This window comes from Eretmochelys imbricata, chromosome 2 (assembly GCF_965152235.1).
Source record: "Eretmochelys imbricata isolate rEreImb1 chromosome 2, rEreImb1.hap1, whole genome shotgun sequence".
Classification (NCBI taxonomy): Eukaryota; Metazoa; Chordata; order Testudines; family Cheloniidae; genus Eretmochelys; species Eretmochelys imbricata.
This window is the reverse complement of record NC_135573.1, coordinates 146,445,401-146,467,862: the sequence shown is the minus strand read 5'-3', so window position 1 is coordinate 146,467,862 and position 22,462 is coordinate 146,445,401. Positions and strand designations below refer to the sequence as shown.

General features: G+C 41.3%; 1 protein-coding gene across 1 annotated transcript in view; it reads left to right on the top strand.

Moving 5' to 3' along the window:
* SLC12A7 (solute carrier family 12 member 7) overlaps positions 1–22,462 on the top strand; it is a 315,751-nt gene that overhangs the window by 137,476 nt on the left and 155,813 nt on the right. The window contains exons 2-3 of the mRNA XM_077809176.1: positions 11,516–11,610; positions 21,723–21,845. Of these exons, the coding sequence (XP_077665302.1) occupies positions 11,516–11,610; positions 21,723–21,845 (218 nt within the window). The remainder of the gene's footprint in view (positions 1–11,515; positions 11,611–21,722; positions 21,846–22,462) is intronic.

Here is a 22,462-nt window from a genome sequence, read left to right as displayed (position 1 = left end):
CAGACAGCGTTGGCGCTTTTTGCTGAGCGAAAACAAGCAAGGGCAGGAAGCGCAGACCTTGAATCCTGGGATCTTTGGCATAATGCAGTACCCAGACATGGGTGCTGGGGCGGGGGAGGAGGTTGGTTGTGGGGAAACTGCTGAAGCAGCACTCAAAACTATTTAATCCTAGAAAAATTGCTATGATCACGAAAACCACTACAAAATCAGTAAAATCTGAACTATGTACAAGAATAAAAACAATTTTTCTGGAAAGTTTGTAAAGTACGTCATTAAGGATGAGAGAAAAAGCAGAAGTGCCAACTTTGACCATGCGGCGGTGAGAAGAAACTGAAAACGTGGTCGGTCCTCCCCAACCTTTACCACTTCAGGCAAAACCACAAGGCAATGCAAGGATGGATCTGTGGACTGATGGACATGACAATTTTGAAAGCTCCAACTCCAGGTGCATGGCGTATGTGTGTGGTCTTCAGTGGAATACAGACAGGGACCACACATCATGAAGAACCTCCAGTTAAAGGTAAGTAGCTTTCCCTGCCATAGAAAGTCAGCTGGGATGTGGGCTTCTAAGTCATTTAGGTACTCTTGAAAATTTTACCCAAGGTTCTTAAGACGTGTTAAGGAGACCACATTAGTCTTTAAAAGGGTCTGTTAAAGACACAAGACCCATAGTACAGACTGATAGTTTTGAGTGACTTTCAGAAACACCTAAGTGATTTAAGAGTACAGGTTCCATTGTCTTTCACTGGGACTTGTCATCTGAAGTTGCTTAGGCAGTTTTGAAAATCCCAACCTTTGTTCTTTTTTTTTTTTTCTTTTTTTTTTCATTTGGCACAGTTTGGCTCTTGGTTTATTCCTAGGATTATCACATGATGATCTTCCTACTTCCCATCCTTTTATTGTACCACTTTGTTAAAATCCTCATGACTTGGAACAATGCAGAACATTTTTTTCTTATCTATAAATATATCATCTGTGATCTTTCAATATATCAGATTTTTCTGAAGGAACAAGAAGAAAAGGTTGAAAATCAGTTATATGAATTTTAAACTACTTTTGATGGTAGACCAGCAGGAATTATAGATCCCGGTCTGTTTGCTTGTTACTCCAATTTCAGAGTAGTTGAGCACAGTTCTATAGTGCTCCATTAAAGGAAGCTTACAAAATATTTATAGCAGAAATTCACATAATCTGTATTGGATATCTGTATTTAAATATCTTCTGTTCTTGTGCTGGTTTAAAAAAAGAAATATTGAAACTGCTGTCAGGCAGTACTTCGGAGACCAGCAGTCTAAAGTTTTCTTTCCTGCTACCAGAAAGCTTTGTTGTCAGTTCAGTTATTAAAACCCTAATTTATTGTAGCACAATAATGCCAGGGTAATTTCTCACTACATGCCATTTTTGACTAAGAGATGTGTTATGGCTCTCAGCACTAAAACAAATGGGTTAAGAACGAATAATCCTTCCTTTTTGGAGGATGTGTAATGCTGAGGATTTTTTTAATGAGATTTATAAGCTTCCTAAGGACAATATTTTGTTTGCCTCAGAGGACAACAGAGCAGCAGTGCTCTTTGTCTTAAATTGTTCAAGTGCTGGTATATCAAAAAGCAGGTAAAAATGGTCCAGAGAAAAATGCTGTTTCACTTCATCACTAAATTTGCAAGCATTCTAAGGCCAGAAAGGACCATTGTGATCATCTAGATCACCTACGATATGACACAGGCTATTGGACTTCACTGAATTAATTCCTGCTTCAAGTCCAATAGCTGTGGTTGAGATAGAGTATCTCTTTTAGAAAAACATCCAATCTCATTTAAAGATTACCAGTGATGGAGAATCCACCACAAACCTTGGTAAGCTGTTCCAGTGGTTAATTATCCTCCCCTCACTCCCATTAAATTTTAAGACTTATTTCTAGTCTAAATTTGTCAAGCTTCAACTTCCAGCCATTAGAACTTGTTATACCTTTGTCAGCTAGATTAAAGAGCTCTCTTTATCAAATTTCTGTTTCCCATGTAGGTATTTACAGACTGTGATCAAGCCACCCATTAATATTTTCTTTGATAAATACACAGTGAGAGACTCAAGGAGGAAAATCTATAAAGCATGTTTTACAATCTTTCAGTTCTTCATGTTCCAATTCTTTAATTCCAGTCCTTCAGTTTTCATGTCTCTTCCATGAACCCTCTCCAATTTATCAGTATCCCTTACTGAACTTTGGAGAACTGGTCACAGTATTACAGTATTCAGAGTAACAGCCGTGTTAGTCTGTATTTGCAAAAAGAAAAGGAGTCCTTGTGGCACCTTAGAGACTAACCAATTTATTTGAGCATGAGCTTTCGTGAGCTACAGCTCACTTCATCAGATGCATACCGTGGAAACTGCAGCAGACTTTATATATACACAGAGAATATGAAACAATACCTCCTCCCACCCCACTGTCCTGCTGGTAATAGCTTATCTAAAGTGAGCATCAGGTTAGGCCATTTCCAGCACAAATCCAGGTTTTCTCACCCTCCACCCCCCCACACAAATTCACTCTCCTGCTGGTGATAGCCCATCCAAAGTGACAACTCTTTACACAATGTGCATGATAATGAAGTTAGGCCATTTCCTGCACAAATCCAGGTTCTCTCACTCCCTCACCCCCCTCCAAAAACCCACCCCCATACACCCACAGACTCACTCTCCTGCTGGTAATAGCTCATCCAAACTGACCATTCTCCAAGTTTAAAACCAAGTTAAACCAGAACATCTGGGGGTGGGGGGGTAGGAAAAAACAAGAGGAAATAGGTTACCTTGCATAATGACTTAGCCACTCCCAGTCTCTATTTAAGCCTAAATTAATAGTATCCAATTTGCAAATGAATTCCAATTCAGCAGTTTCTCGCTGGAGTCTGGATTTGAAGTTTCTTTGTTTTAAGATAGCGACCTTCATGTCTGTGATTGCGTGACCAGAGAAGAAAAGGAGTACTTGTGGCACCTTAGAGACTAACCAATTTATTTTAGCATGAGCTTTCGTGAGCTACAGCTCACTTCATCAGATACATACCGTGGAAACTGCAGCAGACTTTATATATACACAGAGAATATGAAACAATACCTCCTCCCACCCCACTGTCCTGCTGGTAATAGCTTATCTAAAGTAATCGTCAGGTTAGGCCATTTCCAGCACAAATCCAGGTTTTCTCACCCTCCACCCCCCCACACAAATTCACTCTCCTGCTGGTGATAGCCCATCCAAAGTGACAACTCTTTACACAATGTGCATGATAATGAAGTTAGGCCATTTCCTGCACAAATCCAGGTTCTCTCACTCCCTCACCCCCCTCCAAAAACCCACCCCCATACACACACAGACTCACTCTCCTGCTGGTAATAGCTCGTCCAAACTGACCACTCTCCAAGTTTAAATCAAAGTTAAACCAGAACATCTGGGGTGGGGGGGGGAGGAAAAAACAAGAGGAAATAGGCTACCTTGCATAATGACTTAGCCAGAGAGATTGAAGTGTTCTCCGACTGGTTTATGAATGTTATAATTCTTGACATCTGATTTGTGTCCATTTATTCTTTTACGTAGAGACTGTCCAGTTTGACCAATGTACATGGCAGAGGGGCATTGCTGGCACATGATGGCATAAATCACATTGGTGGATGTGCAGGTGAACGAGCCTCTGATAGTGTGGCTGATGTTATTAGGCCCTGTGATGGTGTCCCCTGAATAGATATGTGGGCACAATTGGCAACGGGCTTTGTTGCAAGGATAAGTTCCTGGGTTAGTGGTTCTGTTGTGTGGTATGTGGTTGTTGGTGAGTATTTGCTTCAGGTTGCGGGGCTGTCTGTAGGCAAGGACTGGCCTGTCTCCCAAGATTTGTGAGAGTGTTGGGTCATCCTTTAGGATAGGTTGTAGATCCTTAATAATGCGTTGGAGGGGTTTTAGTTGGGGGCTGAAGGTGACGGCTAGTGGCGTTCTGTTATTTTCTTTGTTAGGCCTGTCCTGTAGTAGGTAACTTCTGGGAACTCTTCTGGCTCTATCAATCTGTTTCTTTACTTCCGCAGGTGGGTATTGTAGTTGTAAGAAAGCTTGACAGAGATCTTGTAGGTGTTACAGTAAGGGTTTGACCAGTGCCATATAAAAAGGCAATATAAACCCTCTTCCCCTTACTGCAGATTCCCCTGTTCATGTATCCAAGGATCATTAGCCTCTTTAGCCATAGTATCACACTGGGAGCTCATGTTCAGCTGATTATCCACCATGACCTGCAACTAATCTTGTAAGTATGGCCTACATTTTACCTTACATTTGGCCATATTGAAACACACATTGTTTGTTTGTGCCGAGCTTACCAAGTGATCCAGATCATCCTCTTCATTATTCTCAGCTCCCTCAATCTTTGTATCACCTTTAGACTTTATCACTGATGATTTTATGTTCTCTTCCAGGTCATGGATTTAAAAATGTTAAAAAGAGTAGGGTCAAGAATCAATATCTATGGGACCCCACTTGACAAACCATCCACTCAGTGATGATTCCCTGTTTCACAATTACATTTTGAGACCCGTCATTTAGACAGTTTTTAATCCTTTTAGTGTGTGCCATTGTTTTTGTATCAGTCTAGATTTCTTAATCAAAATCCATGTGGTATCAAGTCAAATGCCTTCCGAAAGCCTAAGTATATTACATCCACACTATTAAATTTATCAACTAAACTTGTAATCTCATTAAAAAGTGATATCTAGTTAGTTTGACAGTATCTATTTTCCATAAACCCATGTTCATTTGCATTAATTACATTACTCTCCTTTAGTTCATTATTATTCAAGTCCCATATCTACTACCCCATTATCTTGCCAAGGATCAAGTCAGACTGACAGATCTATAATTACCTGGATCATCCAATTTACTTTTAAAAAAAGTTGGCACAGTAGTCAGTGCTCCAAGACTTACTGATAATCAGTATTAATGGTCCCATGAGCTCCTCAGCTAGATCTTTTAAAATTCTTGGATGGAAATTAACTGGATCTGCTGATTTAAAAATATCTAACTTTAGTAGCTTCTGTTTAACATTCTCCAGAGATACTAGTGGAATGGAAATGTTGTCACCATATGATGAGACTAAATAATCTGTTTTTCCCCAAATACAGAACAGAAATATTTATTGAACACCTTTGCCTTTTCTGCATTACTATTGATAATTTTATCATTTCCATTTAATAATGGACCAGTACTATTGTCAGAATTATTTTTGTTCCTAATCCATTTATAAAACTCCTCCTTACTATCCGTACTGTGCTGGCCATAGATTTCTCCTTATGTCTGTTGGCTTCCCTTATCAATTTTCTACAGTTCCTAACTTAGGATTTATATTCATTACTATCAAATTCCCCTTTCTTCCATTTGTTCTATATTATAGTTTTATTATTATTATTTATTATTTATATCTGCTTTTACTTCTCCTCTAAATCAGGCTGGCATTTTAACCAGCATGGCTGTTACCTGCACAATCTAGAGCACCCTTCCTTTACCCTACTGAGGGCTCAAGATGTGACCGAGTTAATTTAGGCACCCCCACCCTTTCCATTCCGAGGGCTCAGGGGATAAGGCGCCTACCCTTACCAGTCAGGGGCTCAGGGAGAAACCTGGTCAATTTGAGTACCTGCCCTTACCTCTTCCCTTGGGGCTCAGGGCTCTCTGGATCCGCAGGACCTTTTCCCAGTGAAAGAGTCTTACACAACTGTGCTCTAAACATCTGTTTGTTAGCAACACACACAGAATACATATCACAAGCAAAGCTATTATGCTTACCGCTCCTAATATACAAGCACATTTCACCCAATAGCCAGTCAGAATCTACTTCTCTGGGGGTTCTGGTCCACTTACATGTCATGGTCGTGCAAGGGGATAGGGTATGCCACAGCTTGTTGGTTCCCAAGGAGTGTTGTTTTTCATTTACTGTATATACCTCCTTTAACTCTATACTAAATTTATCACATTGTCCGACACCCCTACATAACAAAATTTAACCAATCACACATGTGTCCTCCTCCCTGCCCTTCTATGTGTCCTCCTCCCTGACCAAGTCTCTTATATTTTATCTCTCATGCCAAAATTGTAATTTATGTATGACTTTCCCTGTTTGTGCAGATGGTCAGCATGAATCCACTAGTCAGAACTTATCTTATCTATTACCATTTGTTCTTGAGTCTCTCTGTATTCTCCCTAAAACTTCCCAGTGCCTATGTCTCTCTACTTTACAATCCTTGTTAGGGGACATTCCTGGGGAGAGGGTACTTTATTAGCAGCAGAGAATACTTTTTCTCAGTTTTAGTGGGGAAATCCCTGAGTTTCACCCAAGGCTGGTCAAGGAAAGTTTAGTATGGGAGTGGGTTAGGTCCCAGGCCTGCACAGTCTTCTGTTTTAAGGGGTATTGACTGGACTATTGTGATAAATGAAGGTGTGTGTGTGTGTGGGGGGGGGGGGGGGGAATAGCTCCCTGACACCCAGCCGCCAGTTAGCTAAAAAATCTCTTATAGTAGCTGTTCTCTACTTGCTTTACCTGTAAAGGGTTAAAAAGTCTGACTGCATGCATAGGTAAAAGGAAGTGAGTGGGCACCTGGCCAAAAGACCTAATGGGAAGGCTAGAACTTTTAAAAATTGAAACGAGACTCCCCTTTTGTCTGTCCATGTTGTTCTCCCAGAGAGGAAACACAGACTAGCAATGCCATAAGAAGCTTTGAGCCAGGTATGAAAAATCATAGAATCATAGAAGATATGGGTTGGAAGAGATCTCAGGAGGTCATCTAGTCTAACCCCCTGCTCAAAGCAGGACCAACACCAACTAAATCATTCCAGCCAGGGCTTTGTCAAGCTGGGCCTTAAAAACCTCTAAGGATGGAGTGTGGGTGGGAGAAGTATGGAACAGGTTTTTTGGGGGTGTGGAAGGTGGCATTGTTAGGGAGGTGGGGAGCCTCCCCCCATGCAGACTCTGGCTGACCCCAAGTCTCTCCCATTCAGTCAGGCACATCTGCCGCTGTTCCCACACCTCCCCATCCCCATGTGTCCCTGCAGCCTCCTCCCCAATCCTCATGTGTCCCTGCAGCTCCCCTCCCCCATCCCCATGTGGCCTTGTACCTCCACTCCCATTCAGCCCCTGGCTCAATGCTGTCATCCCACTAGCTCCTGAGCCTGTGCCCCAGTCTGTTCCCTGCACTAGCCATTCTGACCCCCAGTCTGTGACCCCCCCCAGCAGCCCCATGTGCCCTACTCTGTTCTAACCTGGCTCCGCGAGCAGGGTGCCGTGATGAATTTCTACTCCTGGGGGAATTCTGTGCCATTGCACATACACAGAATATTTTTTCCCCACAGAAAATATATTCTGCCCATGAAGTACTGCAGTTCCACCTTTTGCCCACCAGAGGCAGCTGTGGTGCCAGAACAGGCAGCTATGTTCATGCTGCTGGCTGTCCTAGTATCACAGCGGCCTCTGGTGGGTGAAAGGTGGAAATGCAGCACTTCTTGGGCAGAATGTATTTTCTATGGAAAAAAATTCTGCAGGACACATGCATTCTGCACATGCACAATGGTGCAGAATTCCCGCAGGAGTAACTCTTCAAAATTACAGTACTGATTGAATTTTCTGAGAGTTTACTAGTAAAGAAATTAATATTGATTGAAAAGTGTACTCTTTTACATCTGACATTTTGTTGTTGTTGGCTGTTGTCGTTTTTGTCGAGGGGAGGAGTCCCAAAAAGATGAGCTCGGGTGTTGTCTTTCTAGACAAAAGTTGTCAGAATAAATCTTGAGCAGATCTGATTACACTGATAAGGTATGTTTAAAATATTTTTAGCATTAATATCACTTTTAAAAATTATTCTTCATAAGTGAAAATTCCTCTTTCAGCAGAGACTAAAGAATAATGTTCTCTTCAGAGAATTCATGAAGGACTGCCCTCTTTCAAAATAGTAGTCATCTAAATGAGACCGAGGTCACAATTTGCACTCTGCTAAGATGCCCTTGTCAAAATATGAGATAGAGGTCATCACCTGCCATAATCAAAGATGGCCACTGCCTCCATTCTCCTGATCCTCAGTGTTTGATTATGAAGAATAACAGCAGAAAATTACCATTAACTGCAGCTAGAGTCTATACTTGAATGACCAAGCCTAAAAGTTAAATTTTAAAAAGCTATTTAAGGTTGTTATTGTATATCTTCAAATAATTAGAAATCTCACATGGTAGCATTCTCCTTTAGCTTTCTTGTTTACTGTTCATGTGTGAACATTTTAATAATTAAAATATTAAATCTCCCCCAGGAAATTCCCAAAGTTACATTAAAATATTTGAGGATACACTTAAGTAATTTAGGGTAAAATACATTACAGGGATGTTGTAACAATCAATATAAAAGATTTTTTTTTTGCCTTAAATACTGATATATAGTTTCAATCTTAACTACATTATAATATAATATATGTTATATTCAGTGCTGGGATGATGCCTCTTTTACAAGTTAACTTAACATTAGGAATGGTAATTAAGCACACATGACATTAAAAAACAAGCATGTTTATTTTTTTCCATTTAAAACTTTTAAATTTGCTCTGACAAATCATTCTATATGTACCACAATATCCAGTTAACAGGCAACTCATAAATAATCTTCACATATCACAATATTTTTCAAATGTTGAAGGCTGAGAACTTTCAACTCACTTCATTTGTAACTGAAAACCCAATGGAAACATTAATTTTTAATTGAAAAAATCTGTTGACAAAAAATTTTAACCTGCTATTTTAACACAGACTATAATGCCTTTTCTGCAACAGAAAAAATATCTATGGACAAAGCAGTTAAACTTAATTTTAGAAAATTTTAGCTGCTGTAATAATTCTCTTAAGCCTATTGCTGTCTTCCAAAGGAAATTACAAGTGTGCACTAATCCTTTAGAACCACTTTTATCATTTATGAGACATGCAACACCCAAAGTAGTAAAATATTTATGCCTTTTAGTCAATAAAAATTGAAAGTATGACTAAAACGTGATGATTTCACTTGAGCCCATAGTGTTGCACTGTCTCACATATTGAAGTAAAAGCAGACTTTTATTATAAACAATGAAAATAGAAACAATTGCAGTAGAAGTAATTACATATTAAAACAAAAATCACAATAACCCTAAAATAAGTATAGTGTATCTGGAAGACTTGTTACTGAAAAGTCCCTGAAAACATAAAGCGATTAATTTACATGGCAAGAGACTTTAATTAGGTCCCCTGTCCAATGCTTGGTAGAAAATGATTAAAATGCAGGATAAAAATAAAGGAAAAATGATTCATATGCCTTGGAAAACATTTTATTGAGTTAGTAGCTATCCAGAGAGAATTACATGAGAATGAAAGATATTATACTTTGTGATCTGATAGCCATAAGTCTTGCTTCAGAATAGATCTACATTTTTACATACAGAAATAATTTATAGAACATTCACACATATTTATTGTGTCATGCCCCATCTTGAGTATTATCGTCAGGCAAGGGAGTTTGAAACAAACAAAACAATTGATGTTTAATAACTCTTTACTGCAGCTCCAATTGTCCCTAAAGCATATGCTTTCCTTTCTAACAGACACTGAAAAGCTATATGTTCCTCAGCTTCATCCAACTTGTGCTCTTATGAAAAACCTTAATGATGACTTCAGCAATGTTAATGTAGAATAACTCTCAAACTGAATGGAGAAGAGAGTATGATGGTATCGATAGGTTTTGCATAAAAGTGCAAGTGGAGACTTTTCTCTTTTCCCTCTTATTTCTATACTATTAAGGTTTGGGTGGCTAGGCTCAGTATCGATTCAACCTTAACTGTCACTAAATAACCTTAAGTGTCACTGAACAGTGGTTTTGTGTGTGTGTGTGTTAATTTATATATTAGCTAGGGATGCCAATTCATTGCAGCTAACTCACGTGATTAATTCAAAAAAATTAATTGCACTTAGAACAATAGAATACCAGGCATTCGCATAGCACTGTTGTAGGTGGCATTGCAAAATATTTACATGCCAGACGCGCTAAAGATTCATATGTCCCTTCATGCTTCAACCACCATTCCAGAGGGCATGCGTCCATGCTGATGATGCTTGTTAAAAAAATAACGCGTCAATTAAATAATCTGTCAATTAAATTAAAATCTCCTTCGGGGGAGAATTGCATGAGGTGGTGGAATCTCCTTCCTTAGAAGTCTTTAAGGTCAGGCTTGACAAAGCCCTGCCTGGGATGATTTAGTTGGGGATTGGTCCTGCTTTGAGCAGGGGGTTGGACTAGATGACCTCCTGAGGTCCCTTCCAACCCTGATATTCTATGATTCTATGTCTCCTGCTCTGTTCTATGCATTCTGCATATATTTTATGTTATAGCAGTCTCGGATGATGACCCAGCACATGTTCGTTTTAAGAACACTTTCACTGCAGATTTGACAAAACACAAAAAAGGTACCCATGTGAGATTTCTAAAAATAGCTACAGGACTCAACCCAAGGTTTAAGAATCTGAAGTAGCTTCCAAAATCTAACAGGGATGAGGTGTGAAGCATGCTTTTAGAAGTCTTAAAAGAGTAACACACTGATGCGGAAACTACAGAGCCCAAACCACCAAAAAAGAAAATGAAACTTCAGCTGGTGGCATCGGACTCAGATAATGAAAATGAACATGCGTCAGTCAGCACTGATTTGGATCGTTATCAAGCATAACCCATCATCAGCATGGATGCATGTCCTCTGGAATGGTGGGACATATGAATCTTTAGTGCATCTGGCATGTAAATATCTTGCAACGCCAGCTACAATAGTGCCATGCAAATGCCTGTTCTCACTTTCAGGTGATGTAAAGAAGAAGTAGGCAACATTGTCTCCTGTTTGTCTGCGTGAATGGTTGACCAAGAGGTAGGACTGAGTGGACTTGTGGGCTCTAAAGTTTTACATTGTTTTATTTTTGAATGCAGTTTTTTTACATAATTCTACATTTGTAAGTTCAATTTTCATGATAAAGAAATTGCACTACAGTACTTGTATGAGGTGAATTGAAAAATACATTTTTTTGTTTTTTTTACAGTCCAAATATTTGTAATAAAAATAAATATAAAGCACTGTACACTTCGTATTCTATGTTGTAATTTTAATTAATATATTTGAAAATGTAGTAAACATCCAAAATATTTAAAATAAATAGTATTCTATTGTTGTTTAACAGCACGATTAATTGCAATTAATCGTGATTAATTTTTTTAATTGCTTGACAGCCCTAAAATTAACAACATTTTTGTGCACATTTCTTACCTGGCTTCAAAGGCTAGCTATGTTAATGAGTGAACTGGTCTAGCTATCCTTGATATGAGTTAGGTCAACACAGAGCCTTCATAAGGGGAAAAATTGGGCTAATGAGTCTGTTTCTAAGTTTCAACCGCTTTTCTGAGGTAGGCATTGCTGCTGCCTTTGTTTCTAACCATTTCTTATTATCCACCAGCAGATGGGATTCCGAAGGAAAATAGTCCATTTATTAACAGTGCCGAGATGGACCAAGGAAATAGCTATGAAGGGAAAAATATGGCTCTCTTTGAGGTAACTTTCAGAATTTTTAAAATAACTTATTTTGAGGAGTAAATTACAGAGCAATTTCAGGTTATTTTTAGAGAGTGAGAAAAAGTAAAAACAATTGCAGCTCTCTGTATACTAGAAATCTGTTGTACAAGACATGTAAACATAATTTGTTTCTTTTAATTGTTTAGTTTCCATGAGGTTGTGTTACTTTTTTTAAAAAGTCTGATCAAGAATCACTTTTTAAATTAATTTTGATTAGAAACTTTCTTAACTTATCCACTTCATAATTTATTTTATAAGCAAATTATTGTGACATCCCCCTCTGGCGTTGTCTGGACCGGTGATCTGCTAGGCCACTCCAATCCTTGACTCTGGGAGCCAGCCTTACCCTGCTCTGCTGTGAGAATCTCCATTCCTGGCCTGTTCACGCACAGTCTCTGGCATATAAGCTGCTCCTTGGATTGTGCAACCGAATGACACTAGCCAATACTTCCGGTCCCAGACACAACCCTAGGAACCTCCGTCTTGCATTGTCCAGTTATGCCCACTGGATGCTGCAAGTTTATGAGTTTGACAATTTAACAAAGAAATTGATTTGTACCAGGCTTGTTATCCCAAGGGGAGTCTCTGTCACACTTCAGACCAAATGCAGTGCTTCAGATAGAATAACCAAATACATTTATTAACTATAAAGATAGATTTTAAGTGATTATAAGTCAAAAAATAACAAGTCAGATTTGGTCAAATGAAATAAAAGCAAAACACATTCTAAGCTGATCTTAACACTTTCAGTGCCCTTACAAACTTAGATGCTTCTTACCACAGGCTGGCTGGTTGCTCTTCAGTCAGGCTCTCCCCTTTGATCAGCGCTTCAGTCGCTTGGTGTGGTGTTTGTAGATGTAGGTGGAAGAGAGAGGAAGTGCATGGCAAATGTCTCTCCCTTCTATCATGTCCTTTCTTCCCTCTTGGCTTTGCCCCTCTCCCCTTCAGAGTCAGGTGAGCATTACCTCATTGCAGTCCCAAACTGACCAAAGGAAGGGGGGTGACTCACTCAGAGTCTAACAGATCCTTTTGATGTTGCCTAGGCCAGCATCCTTTGTTCCTGTGAGGCTGGGCTGGGTTTTCCCCATACATGCCCTGATGAGGTGTGAACTACCTCTCTGTTCTTGGAGAGTTTTTGTTGGGCTTGGTTTAAGGCATGAGGATAAATTTTCAGCTTTATAACCATATACATGAAATTATAGCTTATAACATTACTGTAACAATTACTGTAACGTCACTAGAACAACCATGCTCAGTGCATCATGAACCTTCCGAAGACACCCAACATGACAAATTTTGCATTGGATACAACACAATCATTTATTTCAAAAGGAACATGGGGGTGTAGCGTGTTCCTCCAAGGTACCCTTAGTTTACTGCAAGAGGGTTAGTCACTGACTAGCTTGAAGGCAGTTTGTGTTATAGTTCTCTTGGGATCCAGCCATTAAGGCTATGAGGCAGCATGCCTCAGTTTCCCCAGTCACACACAGAAAACCAGGTTTTTTAAGGTTTCTCTGCTGTGATAAGCTTTAAACCTGTTTACAGGTATTAATTGAAAAGTAGTGTGATGGAGCAGGGAGTATTAACCTGGTAATGTTGCATGGGAGTTTTACTAGTTTACTGTCTTCTGCTGACACAGGGCGTGCCTCCATTTCCCTGGGGTAGTGCATCTATACTAGATGGTGATTGGGAAATAAGGGTGTGACTTCACTGAGGGATGATACTTGATGACCAGCAAGTAAAGGATTGTGGCTGCGCTTCATAACCTGAGCCCAGGAAGGGGTTGGAGCCAGGTGATACTTTCTGCCTGGGAAACTGGACAAAGTGTGGAGGAGGGGCTGGGAGTGTGGCTGGGTGAAGCAGCAGGAAGGGGTTTCAGTTTGGAGCTGGCTGGGGAGATGCGGGGAGGCCCAGAACCTGGGTCTGTGCTCCCCGCTCCCCAAGAGGGACCTGACTGAGGGGTCCTGTTTTCTGTAACTAAAAGCTCTGTTTTAGACCGTGTTCCTGTCATCTAATAAACCTTCTGTTTTACTGGCTGGCTGAGCATCATGGTGAATTGCAGGAAGTAGGGGGTGCAGGGCCCTGACTCCCCCACACTCCTTGACAAGTAGCATTATCATAGATTTAACATCTGTGTCAAAATTCTTATCCCCAAAACTTAACATTAATGCCAAAATTTTTATCACAGATGTGCATTTACTAGTATCTTTATGATACCACGCCCTCTGTTCAGATAGTGTAGTTTGAGGTTAGTTTGTTCGTTACCCATGGTGTTCTTTGACTCTCTCCCATGTAATCAGTCACTAGCTTTTCCTTCCTTCCATTGTTCCCCTCTGCGTCGGCTCTTAATTTAATCACGTTTCTGGAATTTTGGTGCCTCAGGATCTGGCAAGATAGATGTTCAGGGGGATCCTACACATTGGTTGGCCCTTTGGGGATTGGTCTCCCAACCCCAGGACTGTATATATGCAGAAAATCCAGCTCCCCTTTTGGGGTTATCCTGTGTTCCCCCTTCCAGAACTGAGTCCTTCCCTGCCCCCTGGAGGGCTGTGATCTGTGCTTTACGGGCTAGGTGTGTTTACTCTTCGATCAGATGCACCTTTTCCCAGCAGCTCTCCCATAATTGCTTTCTGTGTCTCACCAGGGTGGGGTAAGACACCCCCCACTCTGTCAGTTGGGCCATTTGTATTCTCACTAACTACCACCTGGCAATTTTCTTTTCCCAACTCCTCTGTTATCACAGGCATTGGAGCCGCATCTTGATTTAAAGACACACAGTTACTTTCCAAAAACCCTCCAGGAGGTCAGTTACAGTTTCTTCTCAAAACCTGGGTCACAGGCTGAGTGCCTGGGCGCACAGATGCTGACCCAGCCACCCTAGTGTCCTGGACATCCTGCCCCAAATGACTAGTGAGGAGACATTCCTGTACCCCCACTATTCCTTCCCCAGTTTCCTCTTCTGGGCCCCCTCCTAAGACAGATTTCTCTGTGCTCCCTAGGAAGGGTTCTGTCTCTTGTTCATCTGCAGAACTCTGCCAGCTAACAACTGGGACAGTTTCCTTAATCACTGACATCACCTCTCCTGCCCTTGCGCCTGAGGGCATGTTGTCTTCTACTGGAAAGGAGCTAGTTTCAGCCTCTCCCACACTTGGAAGTACACTGCTTCCCTGTGTTACAGAGTCACAGGAATCCTTACCCACCTCAGTGGTTTCTGAGATCCCCAGCCCCTTCTCTGGGCTCTCCTCTGGGACACATTTCTCTATGTTCCCAGTGAGGTGCCTGCAAGAATAAAATATTGAGGTTGTTGACTTAAGTCTATACCAGTCCTTTGATTCTTTGTACCCTGCCTTAGAAAATGAAAAACACTGTTCAGATGAGTGTAAGCCTTGTCTTTCCAGGTGTGTCTGATGCTAGTTTGTTGCAGACACAGACCACCTGACTGCATTATAACCAATTGAGACAGTTATTCAGGGTATGATAAATGTAAATACCCTTTTCTCCCTCAGAAAGAATCAGTATCATAGCTATCTTAGAGACCCTGAGGGACTGAAGGTAGAATCATAGAAGATTAGGGTTGGAAGAGACCTCAGGAGGTCATCTAGTCCAACCCCCTGCTCAAAGCGGGACCAACACCAACTAAATCATGACAGCCAGGGCTTTGTCAAGCTGGGCCTTAAAAACCTCTACGGATGGAGATTCTACCACCTCCCTAGATAACCCATTCCAGTGCTTCACCACCCTCATAGTGAAATAGTGTTTCCTAATATGCAACCTAGACCTCCCCTACTGCAACTTGAGACTATTGCTCCTTGTTCTGTCATCTGCCATGACTGATAAAAGCCAAGCTCCATCCTCTTTGGAATCCCCCTTCAGGTAGTTGAAGGCTGCTATCAAATCCCCCCTCACTCTTCTCTTCTGCAGACTAAACACGTCCAGTTACCTCAGCCTCTCCTTGTAAGTCATGTTTCCCAGCCCCCTGATCATTTTCCTTGCCCTCTGCTGGACTCCCCCGAATTTGTTCATGTCCTTTCTGTAGTGGGGGCCCCAAAACTGGATGCAATACTCCAGATGTGGCCTCACCAGTGCCGACTAGAGGGGAATAATCACTTCCCTCGATCTTCTGGCAATGCTCCTACTAATGCAGCCCAATATGCCACTAGCCTCCTTGGCAACAAGGGCACACTGCTGACTCATATCCAGCTTCTCATCCACTGTAATCCTAAGGTCCTTTTCTGCAGAACTGCTGCTTAGCCAGTTGGTCCCCAGCCTGTAGTGGTGCATGGGATTCTTGCATCCTAAGTACAGGACTCTAAACTTGTCCTTGTTGAACTCATCAGATTTCTTTTGGCCCAATCCTCCAATTTATCTGGGTCACTCTGTATCCTATCCTTACCCTCTAGCATATCTACCTCTCCCCCCAGCTTAGTGTCATCTGCGAACTTGCTGAGGGTGCAATCCATCCCATCATCCAGATCTTTAATAAGGATGTTGAACAAAACGAGCCCCAGGACTGACCCCTGGGGTACTCCGCTTGATACCGGCTGCCAACTAGACATCGAGCCGTTGATTGCTACCCATTGAGCCCGGCAATCTAGCCAGCTTTCTATCCACCTTATAGTCCAAAGGCAGACCAAAGGTAGGCCAAAGGAAGGGCCACATCTTGCAAACACAGGTTCCCCACTATGAACTGCAGGTATTTGAAGAGGGAATAATCTACTGAGACGTTCGAATGTGCTTTTTGGAGATTTGTAGCACATAGAAATAGTCATTTCTAGATTTTCTTGATTGAGAGACGTACTCCACCCAGAATCTTATTGCTGATTATAAAGGAGATCAGTCTAGATCTGGGAGTATGTGCCCATCCTCTTTTGGGAATCCAGAGCTATGGTTTTCAAACATAGGATTCTAAAATTAGGTTTCTAAATCCATATGTAGACTTCTATTAACTTCAGTGGAAGCTACTGATGCTTTGCATTTTTAAAAACCAAGTCACTTATTTATGGATTTAAATTCCTAATTTTAGGATCCTATGTTTGAAAACATTGGCCCAGTAAATCTGAAATAGGTACCCTCCCAAGGTGGGACAGGTGAAATTGCACACAATCAAGAAGATATTGAAGGAGTTCCAAAGAGATGTCTATCAGGATAAAGAAAAGAAAATTAAGGAAGGAACATGAAATGTGAAAAGTAGCCACATTGTACCAAATAAAACGCAGTTTGTCCTCAGTAGTTTTAGTCCATGCTGGGTATAGTCTTTCAAACCTGTTCCCAATAAGAGAGGAGATATAGACTGGCTAGCTTTTGCTTACTGGAGGAGGAGCTAGAGAAACTGCTTATATCTGGAACCTCAGGTGGATACCAAGAAGTATTCCTTTGCCCTGTAGAGGAAGGGAATGAGCAAAAGGGCTGCTTTTGATCCATACCATTGTCTTCATAGCTATTGCCCCAAGGAAAGAGAGGGAAAAAATGCTCCTATAGGGAGTTTGATCTGGTTTGAAGCTTACCTTATTGCTGTGTCTGAGGCCTCATTAAACAGCTTTAATGCATCAAAGGGACATTGGATCACAGGGATCTTAGAAATGATTTTTACTTCCCAGGATCACAGCCCAGTCTGCTTCCTTATTATTCCATTTTCTGTATGCCCTTTCATCCGATTCAGACTCTTACAAATCATCAATACCCTCAGTGTGGCCTGGGTGGAAACATTAATATGGGATCCATTGTTTGACATAGATTTCACTGAGCTCAATGAGCTACCTCTACTCTTTGTTTTCAGTTAAACATTGGTAATTAAAGAGACTAGCATTTCATAGATTCATCGAATTTTAAGATTGTTAGGATCATCTATTCTAGTCTGACCTCCTACATATGTAGGCTATAGCATTTCACATAGTGATTCCTGTCTCAAGCCTGTATCTTCAGTTTTGAGGTACAGAATCTCTTTTAGAAAGACTTTCAATCTTGATTTAAAGACTTCAAGTAATGGGCAAGTGATGGTAAGTTGTTCCAATGGAGGGGAAGGTTAAAGGACTAGAGACCCAAGTATCAACCCTACATTGCATCAGAGAAAATGAAGACTTTCTGTATAGAAGTCAGCATTTGGCATTGCAAGCACAGCATGCTGAAGAATCAGAGAGGGCAGTGCAGAACAGGGAAGAAAACTGGCAGTATGTGACCTCAAGAAGAAGGAGGAGGAGAATCCATATACTCCCAATGCAGATAGAGCTAAGAAACTGTTTTCAGACTCTCTGCACAGGTATTATGGAGGAGAATGGTTTGGAAGAGTCATCTGAAGGAAGGGATCAGAAGGAGACCCCATCGACTGGAAGGCGTGGGATGCATTGTCCTAAGGATGGAGGTTCTAAGACCACCACTTCCAAGAGGAGGAGATGGGTGGTGGTGGTTGGGGACTCCCTCATAAGGGGGACATAGTCATCCATATGCCATCCAGATTAGGAAACTTGAGAAGTGTGCTTCTTCCCTGGAGCTAGAATTCAGGATGTGTCTGCCGAGACCGATCAAGCCCTTGGACTGCTGCCTCTTCCTACTTCTCCATGTTGGCACCCATGATACTGCCAAGAATGACCTTCAGCAGGTCACTGCAGATTATGTGGCTCTGGGAAGAAGGATAAAGGCATTTGAGGCGCAAGTTGTGCTCTCATCCATTCTCCCTGTTGAAGGAAAAGGCTCAGGTAGGGACCATTGAATTGTGGAAGTAAATGTGTGGTTACACAGGTGGTGTTGGAGAGGTGGTTTTGGATTCTTCGACCATGCGATATTGTTCCAGGAAGAAGGATTGCTAGGAAAAGATGGGATCCACATAACAAAGAGAGGGAAGAGCATCTTCGCAGGCAGGCTTGCTAACCTAGTGAGGAGGGCTTTAAACTAGGTTCACCGGGGATGGAGACCTAAGCCCTGAGGTAAGTGGGCAAGTAGGGTACCAGGAGGAAACACAAGGAGGAGCGTGCAACAGGGGAGGCCTCCTCTTTCATACTGAGAAAGTAGGGCAATTGGCTCGTTATTGTAGGTGCCTGTACACGAACGCAAGAAACTTGGGAAACAAGCAGGAAGAATTGAAAGTCGTGGCACAGTCAAGGAACTGTGATGTGATTGGAATAATGGAGACTTGGTGGAGTAATTCACATGACTGGAGCACTGTTGTGGATGGTATAAACTGTTCAGGAAGGGCAGGCAGGGGAGAAAAGGTGGAGGATTTGCATTGTGTGTAAGAGAGCAGTATGATTGCTCAGAGCTCCAGTATGAAACTGGAGAAAAGCCTGTTGAGAGTCTTTGGGTTATGTTTAGAGGTGAGAGCAACAGGGCTGATGTTGGGGTGGGCGTCTTCTGTAGACCACCAGACCAGGAGAATGAGGTAGACAAGGCTTTCTTCGGACAACTATCAGAAGTTTCCAGATCCCAGGCCCCGGTTCTCATGGCAGACTTCAATCACCCTGACATTATACCTTGACTTTAGCAAAGCTTTTGATATGGTCTCCCACAGTATTCTTGCCAGCAAGTTAAAGAAGTATGGATTGGATGAATGGACTATAAGATGGATAGAAATCTGGCTAGATTGTCGTCAATGAGTGATTAATGGCTTGATGTCTAGTTGGCAGCCAGTATCAAGTGGAGTGCCACAGGGGTCAGACCTGGGGCTGGTTTTGTTCAAGATCTTCATTAATGATCTGGATGATGGGATGGATTGCACCCTCAGCAAGTTTGCGGTTGAAACTAAGCTGGGGGGTAGATATGCTGGAAGGTAGGGATAGGGTCCAGAGTGACCTAAACAAATTGGAGGATTGGGCCAGAAGAAATCTGATGAGGTTCAACAAGGACAAGTGTACAGTCCTGTACTTAGGACGGAAGAATCCCATGCACTGCTACAGACTGGGGACCGACTGGCTAAGAGGCAGTTCTGTAGAAAAGGACCTTAGGATTACAGTGCACGAGAATCTGGATATGAGTCAACAGTGTGCCCTTGTTGCCAAGAAGGCTCATGGTATATTGGGCTGCATGTATAGGAGCATTGCCAGAAGATCGAGGGAAGTGATTATTCCCCTCTATTCGGCACTGGTCAGGCCATATCTGGAGTATTACATCCAGTTTTGGCTCCTCCACTACAGAAAGGATGTGAACAAATTGGGGAGAGTCCAGTGGAGGGCAACGAAAATGATCAGGGGGCTGAGGCACATGACTTATGAGGAGAGGCTGAGGGAATTGGGCTTATTTAATCTGCAGAAGAGAAGAATGAGGGGGGATTTGATAGCAGCCTTCAACTACCTGAAGGGGGGTTCCAAAGAGGATGGAGCTAGGTTGTTCTCAGTGGTGGCAGATGACAGAACCAGGAGCAATGGTCTCAAGTTACAGTGGGGGAGGTCTAAGTTGGATATAAGGAAAAACTATTTCACTAGGAGGGTGGTAAAGCACTGGAATGGGTTACCTAGGGAGATGGTGGAATCTTCATCCTTAGAGGTTATTAAGGCCTGGCTTGACAAAGCCCTGGCTGGGATGATTTAGTGGAAGTTGGTCCTGCTTTGAGCAAGGGGTTGGATTAAATGACCTCCTGAGGTCTCTTCCAACCCTAATCTTCTATGATTCTAAATTACCATCACTATATATGTCTTATTTCTAGCCTGAATTATTTTAGCTTCATCTTCTAACATTCAAACATTTTGGGACTGGGCTTGATAAAGAGCCATCTACTATCAAAAATCTTTTCCCTGTGTAGGTACTTCCAGTTTAAGATCAAGTAACCCTTAAGATTTACTTGTTAAACTGAATAGATTGAGCTTGTTTAATCTCTCCTTATAAGGAATATTTTTCAAGGCTCAAATAATTTTTTTAACTTTTTTGGACACTTTCCAGTTTGTTGTTGTTCTTTTTTAAAGGGTGGGCACCAGATCTGGACACATTATTCCAGTAGAATTCTGATTTATGCCATATACAGTGGTAACAACACCTCCCTACTTCTGAAACACGCTAATCTCCTGCTTATACATTCAAGGGATTCGTTTTCTTTTCTTAGTCCCACATAGCATACTGTCAACGCATGTTCAGTTGATTATCCACCATGACCCCCAAGTCCTTTTCTGAATCACTGCTTTTCAGAATACAGTTCCCCATCTAATAAGCGTGACTGACATTCTTGGTTCTTAGATGACTAATTTTGCATTTAGATGTATTAAAGTGCATAGAACCGGTTTACCATGCAATCTGGATCACTCTGTACAACTGATCTGTCCTTATCATTATTTATCTCTTCACCGATTTACTCACAAATTCAGTAGAGGATTTCCAACAATTATTTTCCTGAGTTTAGACAAATGTTCCCCATTCCCAAAAGAAAAATGAAGTAATATGCTGGCAAGCAATAAGGACAAAGTTTAGGTTGTGTGGCTGTGCTTAGTTTGAAGTAGCACCTTAAATTTCCATATTCTGGTTTTCATAATTTTTTGTGATTTTTGTTTTTAATTTTAAGCTAATATTCTTTTGGGGGTTTTGTAGCAAGCCCTTATCTGAAGATTCCTGTGTTTTTAACTGTTGAATATAGGGTTTCCCTTCTCTCAGAAGTGTACAGTGAGAAGAAAACCCTGTTATGGAAAAGAAAACTTCACTTACTGAAAAAAAAAGAACAAAACCCTTAAAGCAGAGTTATATTTATTAGGGGGAGGAATCTGGGACCAAAACTTTATGCAGTGAGCTGTCTCTTTATAGGATCGTTACCTAATAGTTCATTGCAGACTGATATAAGAAGATAAATTTCCAAATAGGAATTACATTTTCTATTAATTGAACAAAATGTAATTGTCCATGTTTCCCCTAATCATTTCACATAATATAAAATACTCTGAATTAGGAAACAAAGTGCCACAATTTTTATTATGTACACACTGTATACCCAAAGAAGCTTCAGAAGTGTTGCTAGTAAATAATTGGCTAGATTTTGTGGCAGTAGGTACTGTATGACAGTTAATCAGCATTTGGCATGTGAAGCTTTGAAAACCTGACATGAAATGGCTTATGTTTTAAAATGTGTTTTTATTTGCTATTAAAGTATTGCTTTATATTAACATTTTTCAAAATCCCAACAGGAAGAAATGGATAGCAACCCCATGGTATCATCTCTTCTTAATAAGATAGCAAATTATACCAATCTGACTCAGGGAGTGGTAGAACATGAAGCAGATGAAGACAGCAAACGAAAAGAAATCAAGGTATCCAAAATTTTGAAAATTATAATTATTGTTATTATATAGTATTTTCATTACAGTGGTAGGCATTGTGTAAACACAAGGGAGGCATGGTTCTTGGCCTGAACAGTTAATCCTTTTAGGGCTGGTCTACACTACAAAGTTAGGTCAGCTTAACTACGTCACTCAGGGCTGTGAAAAAATTCACAATGCAGGCCTGCTCTGCACTAGGAATTTACATTGGCATAGCTAAATCTCTCAGGGGTGTGAAAAATCCACATCCCAAGAGGCATAGCTATACCAACCTACCCCCATATAGAAAGTGCTGGGTTGATGGAACAATTCTTCTGTCAATCTAGCTAGCGCCTCTTGGAGAGGTTGATTTACTACATTGGGCGGGGGGGTGGAAGGAGTACTTGTGGCACCTTAGGGACTAACATTCATTGGATGCGATGAAGTGAGCTGTAGCTCACGAAAGCTTATGTTCAAATACATTTGTTAGTCTCTAAGGTGCCACAAGTACTCCTTTTCTTTTTGTGTGGATACAGACTAATACGGCTGCTACTCTGAAACCCGTACATTGATGAAGGATCCCCTTCCGTTGCTGTAGTAAGTGTCTGCACTATAGTAGTGCAGCTGTA